At 40.1% G+C, this 14,410-nt stretch overlaps 2 protein-coding genes across 2 annotated transcripts; both read left to right on the forward strand.

Moving 5' to 3' along the window:
* Window positions 1-562: 562 nt before the first annotated feature.
* On the forward strand, window positions 563-7,480 carry trim108 (tripartite motif containing 108). Its single transcript, XM_047155101.2, has 7 exons — window positions 563-697; window positions 2,384-2,806; window positions 3,779-3,874; window positions 5,000-5,233; window positions 5,373-5,446; window positions 5,539-5,654; window positions 5,854-7,480. The coding sequence occupies exons 1-7, from the start codon at window positions 671-673 to the stop codon at window positions 6,384-6,386; spliced, it is 1,503 nt and encodes a 500-aa protein (XP_047011057.1). The 5' UTR covers window positions 563-670; the 3' UTR covers window positions 6,387-7,480.
* Window positions 7,481-8,436: 956 nt separating this feature from the next.
* cldc1 (C-type lectin domain containing 1) lies at window positions 8,437-13,444 on the forward strand. Its single transcript, XM_017469189.2, has 6 exons — window positions 8,437-8,822; window positions 9,001-9,105; window positions 9,408-9,566; window positions 9,980-10,131; window positions 10,211-10,332; window positions 13,120-13,444. Exons 1-6 carry the CDS (start codon window positions 8,726-8,728, stop codon window positions 13,280-13,282), a joined length of 798 nt encoding a protein of 265 aa, XP_017324678.1. The 5' UTR covers window positions 8,437-8,725; the 3' UTR covers window positions 13,283-13,444.
* Window positions 13,445-14,410: the final 966 nt, after the last annotated feature.

A 14,410-nucleotide genomic window follows, 5' to 3' on the forward strand; every position in this document is an offset into this window, starting at 1 on the left:
TCTGTTCTGTTTGAGTTTGGTTTATTATTAAACTTTATGTTTATGTTCAGCCGGTTCCCACCTCCTCCTCGTCCTTCTTTAAAGTTTGTTACACTGGAGCTTCCAGCAGACCCTTTATCTCTCTCTCTCTCTCTCCCCCACTGATTAGCCAAATCAGTGCCAGGTGTGCATCCTCACAATCTGGCTTCTCCATCCTCCTCGTCACAGGGGGCAATTAGTTTTTCACACTGGTGATAGGTGTTGGATGATTTTTTTTTATTCAATAAAACAAACAAATAAATAAAAACTGTAGTGTGTGTTTACTCGGGTTGCCTTTGTTTTATGCTGTATTTAGTTTCAAGATCTAAAACTATTTAGTATGAGATATACACAAAAACAGAAGAAATCAGGATGGGGCAAATACTTTTTCACAGCACTGTATGATCTTTCACTGTTTTGTTTTATCATGTCCAGAGTTTCTTTGACCCCACAGTGACCTCCACCTCCCATCCAATGTAAATGAAGTCCCACCTCCAACAATGTTCAGTGACCAGGGGAGATCCAATCCATCAACCAGTAGGTCTATGGGTGGTGGGAGGAAACCAGAGAACCCGGAGGAATCCTACTCCGACACATCAACAGTATCCTGAGCTCAGGATCGAATCAGGGATCTTGGAGCTGTGAGGTCTTCATGAACCATACACATGCACAATATAAGGTAAATCCACTTGGAGGAAGATGATTATGATTATGATTTGATGAAGCTGCTCTATGAAGACCTTTTAGTATGTGTTTTTTTTTCTCAGATATTTTTTGTAGTGAATAGTGATGGACATTCAGCACTGATTTGCTTTCTATAATAAAGCACCTCTAGTGTTTCACTGATAGTGCATTTTGTAATGACAGTAAGACAATATGTATGCCTATGAATCTTAAACATCTAACCAACTGACGTCTTTGGGACCAGGATTTATTTAATTATTTCTGAAATTTTATTGCATGAAGCACAGTTATGGAAAACAGCTTAAAAATATTTTTGCTGATTCAAAAAATATTTCTTCTTAAAACATGACCTTGAGAGTTCAGAGTGATGTCCTAATATAAATAATGCACTACAGTGGTGTAATTTCCCGTTTAAAATGGTAAAATCTCCCAGAATTTTAGTCCTCGATAATGAGATTTTCCAACTATTATCTAAAGATTTCTTATACATATTTTCTATTTTCTTTTATATATGTGTGTGTGTGTGTGTGTGTGTGGTGTGTGTGTGCTTTTCATACCATATTACCTCCCCGACAGAGGTTTTTAGACTGATAGTATTCTTAGACCATGACCTAGTGAACAAGTATCAGGATATATTTACAGTATTGATAGGACAAGGGTGTCGGGCAAATGCTGTAAATGTAAATGATAACTTCTAGTATGTCTGTTAGAGCTGGGAAATCTCCAAAACTGCTGGCTGGAGTCTGGATTCCTTCTTTCCAAGAATGGCTCACATTAAATATCCTAGTCAATATTTACTGTCTATTACACACTGTTTCTTCTCGATATTTATGCATAATATAATTAATGTGCTTGGACTTCTACGGCAGACACCCCACATATTTTATTTTATATATTATATATTAGCTTTGACTTCTTGACATATCTGTACGTCAACCTAGAATTTGTTAAAACCTGTTATACTGGTTTAGCTCGATTTTATGCCAGTGCTGCTTATTGTTCCACCGTCTGAGGATATAAACACAAAACCTTTCAAATGTCAGTGTGTCTTAGATAACTTTGAGACTCACACCTCCAGGGTCGGGGGTTCGATTCCCATTGAGTGTGTGCGGAGTTTGCATGTTCTCCCCGTGCTGCGGGGGTTTCCTCCCCCAGTCCAAAGACATGCATGGTAGGCTGATTGGCGTGTCTAAAGTGTCTGTAGTGTATGAATGGGTGTGTGAGTGTGTATGTGATTGTGCCCTGCGATGGATTGGAACCCTGTCCAGAGTGTACCCCGCCTTGTACCCGATGCTCCCTGGGATAGACTCCAGGTTTCCCCGTGACCCTGAAAAGGATAAAGCGGTATAGAAGATGGATGGATTGTACATTTGAGGAAAATCTTGTCCAAAGTGACATCCTTAGTAACCAACGAGTTGTTATGAAACAAAACATAAAGACCAGAGAATATTTCAGGAGAGATATATAAATTCTCATCGAGTCTGTTGTAGATGTTTAGAAGCGTGCTATCTACGTCATATGCGTAGGCTACAGGACCGGTTGGACGTCTTTTCGAGCCAAGCCAGGCAGGTATGACGGAGGTACAATAACAAGTTAAATCGAAAGCGAAAGGTTTAAACAAGCTCTGAGAAAGGAACTTCATTTTGAGCGACACTGTACACCGTTTAAAATGGCTTCACAGCTGTCCTTGCAGATCAAGTGCTCGATGTGTTTGAGTGATTTCACCGATCCGGTGATGCTGCCGTGCGAGCACTCTTTCTGCCACCAGTGCATCATCGGCCACATGAACGGGAACAAAGGCCAGAGCTGCTGCCCCGAGTGTCGCAGGTCTTACACCGAGAGAGATCTGCGTGCCAGCCGACTCCTGAGAAACATGACGGGTGCCGTGAGACAGCATCTTACAACACAACAAGCCCAGACGGGCACCTCACCCACACAAGCACCACAAGCCCTGAGTGACATGCTGGTGTGCGCCGATCACGACGAGAAGCTGAAGCTCTTCTGCGAAACAGACCAGAAACTCCTGTGTGTAGTGTGCCGAGACGGAGAGAAGCACCGAGGCCACCAATTTAAACCTGTAACGGAGGCTGCTCAGATAACTAAGGTAAATATTCACGTAAACCCACAAGACATGGGATTTAAAAGTACTGCTTAACAACCTTATCATATTCTCTTTGCTCCAGAGGTCATGCCTGTAAGTCGACTTATACCTGCATGTAATTTGCATCTCTTTCTAGAGCAATAACAATGAACATAACATGAATCTTATGCCCATGTGATGCTTCTCAGCTGCCATAGAAATATATTATACATACCGTATTATGTACAGTACATATAGTTTCTTCCATACTATATATACGTATAGTGTATTATTAACAGGTTATATAGATTATATGCCAAGAATAATTCAGGGAGTGGTGAATTCTTTTACTTGCACTGTAAGTGCAGCAGAGTGCATAAAGTTTTCTGAGGAAAAGGATGTCCTGGTAAAAAGTACTTAAATAATTTATCAGCTGTCGAAGCAAAGCAAAAACCACATATAAAAAGGCAAAGAGTGCTTTTTAAAAAAAAACAACAACATCTATTTAAATCAGTGCAATGTTGTTGGTGAAAGGTAGGCATTAAAATGTCATAACTGCCTCAGTATGTCTTCATCTAGAATAGTAGAGTCTGGTAAACAACAAGCGTGGCAGGTGCAATAAGCGTCGAAATGATGTTTAATGTCAAAATATGTAAGCTTGCATGATATTGTAACAAGTATCTGATTCTGAGGAAAAGCTGCTGTTCATGTGAGTTTAATTCCACCCAACAGTTTGAAGCAGTACAATGAACTTTTTTTAGGAAGAAGCTTTATATGGTACAATTCAGAATATCCGTTAACAGTTAAGTATAAGGACGTATGTGCAGCTGGAATAGTTTTGGCCGCATGAATTCCGGACAGCTTTCAAACAAACACTTTTTCTGTTTCAGTTCTATCCCTGAAATATATCATCTTTCATATAAAGTACTGCTTAACTGTAGAAAAAAAAATCCACATTTCCCCATCATATCTTTTCACCACTGTTTGGTTGTTTAGGGGACACTAAAGGGTGCTTTGGGCTTCCTCATCAAAGAGAACAGGCAGCTGAATGACATGACCCAGAAACAGGCAACTGAGGTCACTATGACCCAGGTAAATACTTTTTTTTGGATATTTAAAGAATTATCTCTTCGATGTAAACAGTCAACATTGAATTCTTTTGAATTTTCTGTAAATGCAAATCTTATGCTAGAATACATATATCTTCAAACCTACTGTTTCTAAAACACACATGTGTCTTGCATCCGTATTCATTAGTACACATTTTGTAGAAAAAAATGGAAGTGAAATGGACTTAATTGGAATTATACTCTATGTATAGAGTATAATAGCACTTAATATTGAATGTGGTGGGGGTGGGGATCAATATAGTTTGCGAAATTGTGATTGGATTGGATAAGTATCCACTTTATTGCTGTGAAACTTGCCATCAGAAGTCACATACTTAGTTGAGTAGTATGTACCTGTGGGCAATTAAAGTGTCCCAGGATCTCGATAGAAATACACCTGCATCTGGACTCCCTCAGAATCCATTAGAGCAGGGGTTCCCAAACTTTTCCAGGGCGAGGCCCCCCAAATGGCATTAACATTTGACCGAGGCTCCCCCTTTTGCAAGATGTCTTTAAAACACATTAAAAATACAGACTTCTGAATATATCCCCCCCTTTTTAAAAAAATTAATAATAACCTCTTTCATCTTTACATTCCATTACATTAGGAAGTGATTGTGTGTGTGTGTGTGTGTGTGTGTGTGTGTGTGTGTGTGTGTGTGTGTGTGTGTGTGTGTGTGTGTGTGGTTGTCTGAGAGAGAGAATCATGTATTTATTTATTTTTCACGCCAAATTGCTGAGGCCCCCCGGGCGCCCCCTGGTGGCCCCCACTTTGAAAACCACTGCATTATCGAACATACCAAAACAAACAGCAGCAGCATGAATCAAAACAGGTCTGGGACAAAGCTATGCATTCATCAAATGTCTAATTAACCTTTTGTCTCAATTTTAAAATATTTTTGCACAATCAAATCTTAGACACCTTGCGTAAATCAAATGGTAAAAATCCATTTCAGTCCATTTTAGTCCAGTTCAGTTCAATGTTGCAGCATAAAAAATGTGGGAAAATTCAAGTGGGGTGAATACTTACAGAATGCAAGACACTGTACTGCTATACTAGTTCACAAATACTTAGGTCAACCACAAAATACCTCTTTACCCACTACAGATGAGGTCCAACGATCTATCAGCCCAGATATCTGCCCAGTTCGAGGAGATGCACCGCTTCCTGAAGAAGAAAGAGGAGGAAATAAAAAAGCAGTTGGAGACTAACGCAAACAAGGCTGTCACAGCCATGTGCAAAAACAACTCCACCATCAGCGAAAGACTGATGGATGGAAAAGAGTTAGAGTGTATTTTTCAATCCGCATTGGATATTAATCAACCTGACTTATTTTTACAGGTAACTCCAGACACATTATATCCACAATGAATTACACAATGTGGCATGTTTACGTTATAATATAGTTTTAGGTCATTTCATAATCATACCTTATTTTATTGTAGGGAAATGTATTACTGTGATTTATCTCCCTTTACAGTGGTGGAATGAAAAAGGATTTCCTGTAACAGAAAGAATGAAGATAAAGAACAACATGTTCAATCCAGATATCAAGTAATATATTTTTTTTTACTTAATTAATTAAAGAATGAATCTGACATATTTATTTCTAAATGAATTTACTAATTCTGCTCCTGATATTGAAGGTATGAGTCACGCATAAAAGGTCTTAATGTCATCCTACACTCCTTCTTCTTTGGCCCTTATGAGACTCACCTCCAGTTCTTTGTATGGAAAGCCATGTTGGGAGCCGTCAAGCCAGGTAAAGTATTCACATCTGTGAACTTCAGACAGCGTAGATCATTTAAATCAGTGTTTAAATCAGTCATTTAAATCAGTGAAGAATGAAATCGGCAGCTGCTATAGCTTTCATTCATTGTCGGCCATTTTTATCATGTTTAACCTGGCACTTTTAGTCCGTTATTCATTTCTATTAGTAACGCATCTACATCGTACTCCAGTTCCAGGGATTCTCAGCATAACTGAAAGTGGAGACTCTTACCTGAAGGTGTCACCAGGAAAATCAAGTGTACGGCAGGCAGACAGACAATCCAGTATTTACAAGGAGTACAATCCAGGTGTCGTCTCTGAACAGACCTTCCAGTCTGGCCAGCACTACTGGGAGATAGAAGTTGGGAACAAGTTAGACTGGAGTATAGGGGTTAAGACAGAGGTGGAAAAACAATCCAGAAAGCAATCAGTAAAAACAAAAGATTCAAAAGATGTATATCTCCACCTTATAAATGGCAAAGGATATACCTTCAGCTACAATGGAAAAGAAGTTCCCATCGAGGTCAAGCGAAAGCCCAGTAAAATAGGGCTCTATCTGGACTGTGACAGAAAACAGGTCTCCTTCTACGATGCTGACATCATGACTCAGATTTTTGTAACCAGCTACAAATCTGACCTGCCCTGCTCTATTAGTCTTTTCCCAGGAGTTTACCTGGATGGAGAAAACAACGACCCGATCACAGTGTGTTCGTACGGGGTCTAATTCTGCCCACACTCCATGATACCAACCTAGAATGCTCACTGATCTCAAACCTATTAGATTTCTTAAATATCTGTATCTTAAATTGTCTACTGAGGTTAATATTCTCAGGTTTTAGGTGAATGCTGTAACAAGTATTTCTGTAACCATTAAGAACGACTCATCGTATTTCTGCTTAGGCTTGAAACAAACAAAACGGGAACAAACGGAAATCTGATTGCAAAGAAGACATCTGCCTTGTATTGAAATGCAAAATGATTGCCCTTTCCTTGTGGTGGTTATTAGCAAGCTAATCCATATTGATGAGCATTGGGGGTCTGCCTCATGGATGTTAATAACTACTAAGAGAAAACTTCATATGTATGCGATGTTTTCCGATTAAAAATCACTCGAGATGCGCGTCGTCGACAGTTAGAAATGACTCCGAATAATAAGGTATATAGAAGCTTGTTTTTACTATATGTTTATGCTCTTAGGAAATAAGACTTTTAATGGGAACCCTTAAGAGTTCTTCTGTTGTTCATCTGGGGAACCTTTAAGATTCTATGTAAAACAGTGTTCATAAGGGAAAGGGCTCCAAGGAGAACTCGTTAAGAAGGTTAAGCGTCCTTACTTACACTTACACACTTTCTTTTTTTTTGTAACAGTGTATTCGTCTAACCGTGTTATATGCTCGATAGGACCATTTCTTAACCAGTGTAAAAGAAACAGAAATATTATCTTAAACATGGTGCGCATATCTAGCCTATTAATTAACATGACATGGGTACTTTTCTTCACATGAACTTTATTTAGGTTTTTACTCTTGACGACAAAATCTTCTCGGTCTTTGTATGTAGATATCTGCGTCGAAGGAAATAAGATCAGTGTCGAAAACCGCACTTTTAAACATAATAATCTGTCTGTATAGTCTCGGTTCTCTTCTGTTCTAACTCCGCCGTCACGTCATCAGTTACCCCTGCTTCCTTTTTATGTCTTTCTTGTTTTGACCAGTTATTAGTTTGTTCATTATTAGCTTAACATGGTTTCTGTTTTAAGGCTATCGTTGAACATCTACGTTGTTAAATTGTTCGCCAATAAAAACTTGTGTTCAGAAATTTGTTTACGTGTTGACTTTTCCTTCAAGATGCTAGATTCTTTTTTGAATCTTTTCCCACTTTTCCCTTTTTGGATATTTGCCAAAAGCCCACCAGCCGCTGGGACTTTTATACAAGGTTTATACAAGAATGTAATAAGTATGACATACCTAAACGATACGTTATAAATATTTGTCTCTATCTAGTGTGCAGCTCTAACCGGTTGTTTCAGGCAAATATTTATTCCCCATTACAATCTATGTATGTGGGGTGATACTTTAGTGTAAACTGTGTTTTTCTATGTTTAAGACATAGCAGTTCTTGTTTTGTTTTGTTTGTTTTTTTCGGTTACAGGCTGGTCTTTTGTGGACATGATGTTTTCATTCCATGTACAGGAACATGTAGGAACAAATCAGGGCTGATCATTAAAACTGCATTGTCATGTTAAGCCTGACTGGCTTGATCTAGATGACTACGTTTCATATCCCCTTCCATGCTCTGAGTCATGGTTTAAACTGGACTTTCTGTGTTTACACAATATTAGGTAAACCCAGACCCCATCCCCTTGCTTGCTGACTCTACATGGATGGATTTATTTGTGTAAAGAATCTGTACAGACGCACCAACTGATGATTAATGAAGGGGCGTGGTTTGTTTGTTTTAAACCTTGAGAGATTTTTTTTTTCATTCAAGTTTTCATTGTTTTCACCCAGTTCAACACTCAGTCAAGGTCTTTATGAACTGCAACCGATAAATGAACACAAATAAACAAACTGACATCGATGACCTTGGTATATTATGTCATAACAAAACGACTAATTATATCACTGAAAGCAAAAATTGTGAAATTCCCACTTTTCTGGAAGGACATTTCATTCTTTGTGGGATTGCGCAATCCGTGTTTTCTGTCCTTGCCTTTTTCCCGCTAGTTCCTGCCCTCCTCTTGCACACCACTTTCTCCTCCCGCTCTCTGAGTGAAAGTTCACAGGCCTTATGGATGCGTCTGTTCATGGCTCCCACATGGAAAACGTGACTAGGTGCATAAATACTGGCAGGACATCTTGAGGGGGGAGCAAAAGGAACCGGAAAGGCATCGAGAAGCCCAGCCTTCTCAAAGCATTTTCTTATTTAAAGCTGCGATTTGAAGGGATTTGCTATTTGAATCAAAACCCTGCTAAAATGAGGACGCAGTGACCGTAAAGGATTATACGATTGCATTTATACTCCGATCGTGTTTAAGGACTTCAGAGAACGAGGTATTTAATCATGGAGGAGAACTACAGCAACCTACAGGAGTTCACAGAGGATATCCACACAGCCAGTGGAAACAACCCAATACTCCACACAGCACACAACGGAAAAGGTAACACACGTGTGTGTGTGTGTGTGTGTGTGTGTGTGTGTGTGTGTGTGTGTGTAAGAGAGCAGTATGTTCATGATTCAGAGCATGACCAGACGCAGTCATGATTCAACCCTTGACGTGAATCATGTGTGTTTCCACAAGAATGACCCTGCCTCGTGCTGATATCTTTATGTTGCAGCTGGTTTTGTTAAAAGAGCGGCGTGTATGAGCAGACGGATGGTGATTTTCCTGATCGTCACACTGCTCGTTTCGTTTTGTGGTAACATAGCACTGACCGTTTTCTGTAAGTAACACACGTACTTCTGCTCAATGCTGATTTGCTGCTCGTAAGATAACACTTTGCATTAAGGTTCCCTTAAATAGTACAAATTATTACACTAGTTCATATTCATAACAAACTTCCACTCTGATACGCCATAAGTCATGCAAACTAAGTAAGTTAGTTCATGTATTATTACACTTACATTAATCGATCATGACTAAATATAACAGTACACAAACTGGCATCAAGTTCATATTATATTATGTTATATTATATTTATTTATATCTCTCTTTCTCTGACAACCCACACACACATTTTACAGTGCTTAAAAGGAAACCCAGCAGCCCCCCCAGCATGGTGACCACAGAAAGGCCTCTCTCTGAAGCAAGCATTCTGTCTCTGAAACTGTCGTCCCTGCAGGAGTGCTTCTCCCGCCTCTGCTCTGATTACACCATTCTTGGAAAGACCTGTTCGACAGAGGGTGAGCAACGCACAAGCATGTGCTGTACCATTCAAAATATCCAACTGAGGCACATTAATGCAGCAGAGAGGAAATGTTCCTTCACTTAGCATCTGGAAGTGTGCTGTGTTCCCATTCGTGTCGACTAGACGACATGTTTGTTTGTTTGTTTTTTTTGTTTTGTTCTTTACTAGTCGATTATTTGCTCTCATTTGGTTTTGTTCTTATCTGAGGATCTGCAGAATTACGTTCTAGGTCTTAGGCTCTCCGACATGGAAAAGTTCCTTCACTAATGCAGATTATTCTCCGTATGCAGACATATTAGTGTTTAGTCTGGTCGCGAATAAAGATGATCAGGCTTGCGTTGCGTAAATGTTAGTTCATCTATTTCACAAGTGTTATTTTGCTTGGCTTTCGCTTACCGTCTCTTCCAGTGAAGCAGTGCATGCCGTGTCCTGATGGCTGGAGACGTGTAGAGGAGAAGTGCTACTTCTTCAGCAATGACAAACTAGACTGGGTCAGGAGCAAGGAGAGCTGTGCGTCTATGGACAGCCAACTAACAATACTTCACACGCATGAGCAACATGTAAGTTGTATTCAGGGTGTGTAGTTGCTAACAGTTTATGTACATTCATGCATACATCATTTTATGTCTGTTTATTCAGCTCGTTCTGGAGAAAATAGCCCGCAGTTTGAGTGGGTATGACTACTATTTCTGGATCGGCCTGTCAGATATTGAAGATGAAGGCGTGTGGAAATGGGTGGACAACACACTAGTCAATACAACGTAAGACTACGCAAGCATAAACAATACAAACATTCATGATGCATAAAGGCAAAAACGATTCATTTGACTCAGCCACTACTTTAAAACGAAGGAACACCGGATCAATGCAGTAAAGGGGAGTTTATTACATGCAGTATATCAATGGTGTTTTGTCACCCTCATTGACCTCGGCTCACCATTTCCCCTTAGGGAACTCTCCTTTGTAATGGTTTTTCCAATACTTCATTATCTTGAGTGATGTTTGTTAGATGACCCAAGGAGTTAGTATGACTGTAGGCCTCAGGAACCGATCTGAAGCAGCAAGCATTCCTCTTATATATACAGGCAGTAGGAGGTGGAACAAACATATCATGCTGATTAATGTTTGTGATGTGGGCAGCACAGTGGTTTAGTGGTTAGCACATTTGCCTTGGACCTCCGAGGTAGGGGGGTTTAAATCCTGCCTGCACCCGGTGTGTGCGAAAATGCATGATCCTCCCCCAGGCAAAAAACATGCGTTGTAGGTTGACTGGCATTTCCAAATTGCCCAATGAGCGTGTGAATGTGTATGTGATTGTGCCCTGCGATGGGTTGACACCCCGTCCAGGGTGTCCGAATCTTGTGCCCCAAGTTCCCTGGGATAAGCGCCAGGCGTCCCCGTGCCCCAGCGTAGGATAAGCGGTACAGGAAATGGAAAATATTCGTGATATTAGTGAAGCTATATCATCTTCCTGGTCACAAGTTGGCCCAGGATAAGTTAACGCAATACAGGAATACACCCTGGATCAGACATGAACATTAAAATAGTTATTTATATATATATATATATATATACCAGTTGCTACGTATTAATTATTGTTATTATGACTATTCTCTAGAAAACGTTATTACATTAGGGAGCAAATGATCAGGCAAATTACACGTGAGAATTTTTCACCAACAATACCACACAAGCATGAACGTGTGGTTATAATGAACATCAGCACGGGCGTGATTCAGCTGCTTTTACACAACAGTTTTATAACTGATATTTCGGACAAAATATGTGCCAAATAATTCGTATGTCTTTGCTCCACGCGTGGAAATAGATCCCGGAGAGCCACACACAATGATAGCCCATCGGCTAGCTGGCGAGCTAGCGCGCAATGATTTGTACATTCCTGTTAGAGGTGCATCCGGTGACACTGGCATCCCGTCTTCATTTCCGTCATTCATATTTTAAGTCAAGGGTTCAGTAAAAATGATATAATTCGCCATGTCTGTGGGTGATGTCGCTAACTCTACTCTAGTAACGGTTTCCGTGGGGCCGTTGCTAGGAGTGGAATTTTAAGTGGTAAACACAGACGAGCGGGGTGATACACACACTGAAACGTCCCAGTGTGGTTATATTAAATATACGCACTCTTGGAAAGCCACTCGCCCAATCAAATGAGTGGACTGGAACTAACTGTTGCGTAGCTTTAAATAATGTTACTTCAACTATGATAGAGGCCTCTTCCCCAACCTGGGACCTTTTGGACTTGGCTTGGATGTGAGGGTGAGATCATTTAGACTTTATTTCTACGTTTTTACATGAAAATCCAGTTTTCAGATCGATTAGGATTAACGTGGAGGTAGCCTTAGTTGTGAGAGTTGCTTACATGTATCTTGACTTGGGTTTGTTGATTAGTGTCTTGACTGTGTAGGGCTAATAACTCGCTATTCTGATTATATTTAGTCTCAAAGAGTTTCATGCTAAACTTTCATTAAAGTGACGTTCCTACGTCAGAGGCTTTTATTTCGCTTATGATAAACACCGACATGCAAGCCTCGACCTTTCCTATTTACTTGTCAGAGGTTTCATTTAAACTCGCAATTATTAGCCTTTTACATGAACGTGTCAGAGGTCGGTTTTAACATATCTAACATACGACAACTTTAGCGTAGGAAACTATTTCTAATAACCGTATAAATACGGTCGTGCACTTTTAATGCGCCATACTTTCTTACGGAAGAATATTTCAAGATAGCAATAACAAATGAAGGTATTAAACAAAACGACAAAAGAAGATATACATAGAATAGAGACGAATAGAACTTGCAGAAAATTTGACCCACATCTGATATAGGATGTGTGATGTGATAGCATTAATGGCCAAAAAAAAAGTCCTGATGGCAAAAAAGCACTTCTGATGTTACGAGCCAACCCTATGTTACAAGCCCACCTTGGGTTCTCCCAAGTATATCCTCTTATACCTCTGAGCCGCTTTGAAATGTATCGTGACCGAGATACCAAATGGGAATGAGTGCTTTATGGCAGGATGGACCCCCAGCTGATTAGCTCACCCTAAGGAAGTGTATGCTGATTGAATTCCTGAGAATGGGTCCGTATATTGCAAAGGCTGTTTCCCAAACCTATATGAAAACCTTTATGAAATGACCACATCGTTCACCATGAAATATGGATAAAAGCGATACCAAACATGCCTTGAGTCATACTGTTCTCAAACACAGTTTAGATGATCAGATTAAGTTCACACGGTATCTCAGAAACACATTCTTGATCATTTTAACCTTAATCATATTACTGCCAAAATGGATAAATCTTCTACAGCTGCAACTCTGGTTGCCAAATAACAAAGGATTCATTTCAGTGTACTTTGCTGCCAAGATCAAGCTCATTGTGACTGAAAAATGACACCCACTCGCCATTACATCCTCCTCCCAAGCTCCTATGACACACTGAATAAAAACGTGGTTAAAAAACAGTATTGAAGAGAGAGAGACGTTTTTTTCGTTGTGCCCTGAGCTCACTGTCGCGTCTTCCAGGTACTGGAATGAATGGGACGGAGAGCCTAATAATCACCAGTCCGGAGGGCTTCATGGCGAGGATTGTGCCGTGCTGAATTCTCACTCTAAATCCTGGTTTGACGTGCCTTGTGACCACATCTACAAACGCATCTGTGAGATGGATGCCATCAGTGTAAACTGATTCACCCTGCCATTAAAAAGTCATAAATGAAATAGCACTCTGAAAACTCTGATTTTTTTTTCTTTTTTTTTTTTTTTTTAGAAAAATGAAAAAAATGTTGTGTATACTTCTGAATGTGTTCTTTTGTACCTTATCTTCTAAAAATAAAGCGATTTGACAGAATTGGAGGTCTTCTGTAAATAAAGATTGCGACACTGGTATGGGGAGACTTTGGACTGAAGTGTTTGTAGTGATGAAGTCAAAAGTGCTCGATCAGCTTTTGGGTTGGACGAGGCAACGTGAGGGGCGGGGGGGGGGCGGGGACAAACACTTGATTTGTGTGTTTTCTAGCAGGGTTTTAGTTTGATACTACATTCAGACTCTGACCTATTTGTTCTAGCATGAGGACGTTTTTGATAAAGCACTCGGGTACATCAACGGATAAACACATCTAATACTGCACGCTGTCTTACTTTAGCTCATGAGTTTATGTGAGTTCTCTCTCTCTCGAGAACACGGTGACCTTTTTCTTGTCTCTTCCACTACTCATATCACAGGAACGTTGTTCTTTCCTAGTTTCTCTTATCGTGCACCTGGTACGGGATGTTCCATAGACTCACCGTTTTACATTGAACGATGAGCACAGTGTTGCTGAGGCGCATGACTATCTAATATATACTCAGCAAAAAAACATCCCTTTTTTCAGGAGACTGATTTTTAACGATAATTTTGTAAAATCCACATAAGCTTGGCAGATCTTTATCAGAAAGGGTTTAAACATTGCTTTTCATGCTTGCTCAATGAACCGTAAACAATTATACATGCACCTGTGGAACAGCACGTAAGACACGAACAGTTTACAGGCGGTAGGCGATTAAGGTCACAGTTACAGTAAATTAGGACACTAAAGAGACTTTTGTACTGACTCTGAAAAACACCAGAAGAAAGATGCCTAGTGTTCCTGCTCACCTGCGTGAACATGCCATAGACCTGCTGCAGGGAGGCATGAGGACTGCAGATGTGGCCAGAGCAATAAACTGCAATGTCTGTAATGTAAGACGCCTAAGATGGTGCTACAGGGAGACAGGAAGGACAGCTGATCGTCCTTGTAGTGGAAAATTACATGTAACCATGTGTTCCCCCCCAGAC

Source organism: Ictalurus punctatus, chromosome 1 (assembly GCF_001660625.3).
Source record: "Ictalurus punctatus breed USDA103 chromosome 1, Coco_2.0, whole genome shotgun sequence".
Taxonomy (NCBI): domain Eukaryota; kingdom Metazoa; phylum Chordata; class Actinopteri; order Siluriformes; family Ictaluridae; genus Ictalurus; species Ictalurus punctatus.

Excerpts from the sequence above, each read along its gene's own strand:
- cldc1 (XM_017469189.2), top strand. The coding sequence starts at position 8,726 with ATGGAGGAGAACTACAGCAACCTACAGGAGTTCACAGAGGATATCCAC. Across the intron at positions 8,823-9,000 it reads CACAGCACACAACGGAAAAG|CTGGTTTTGTTAAAAGAGCG; the intron begins GTAACACACGTG and ends TTTATGTTGCAG. Across the intron at positions 9,106-9,407 it reads CATAGCACTGACCGTTTTCT|TGCTTAAAAGGAAACCCAGC; the intron begins GTAAGTAACACA and ends CACATTTTACAG.
- trim108 (XM_047155101.2), top strand. The coding sequence starts at position 671 with ATGAACCATACACATGCACAATATAAG. Across the intron at positions 698-2,383 it reads ATACACATGCACAATATAAG|CTGTCCTTGCAGATCAAGTG; the intron begins GTAAATCCACTT and ends ATGGCTTCACAG. Across the intron at positions 3,875-4,999 it reads CTGAGGTCACTATGACCCAG|ATGAGGTCCAACGATCTATC; the intron begins GTAAATACTTTT and ends TACCCACTACAG.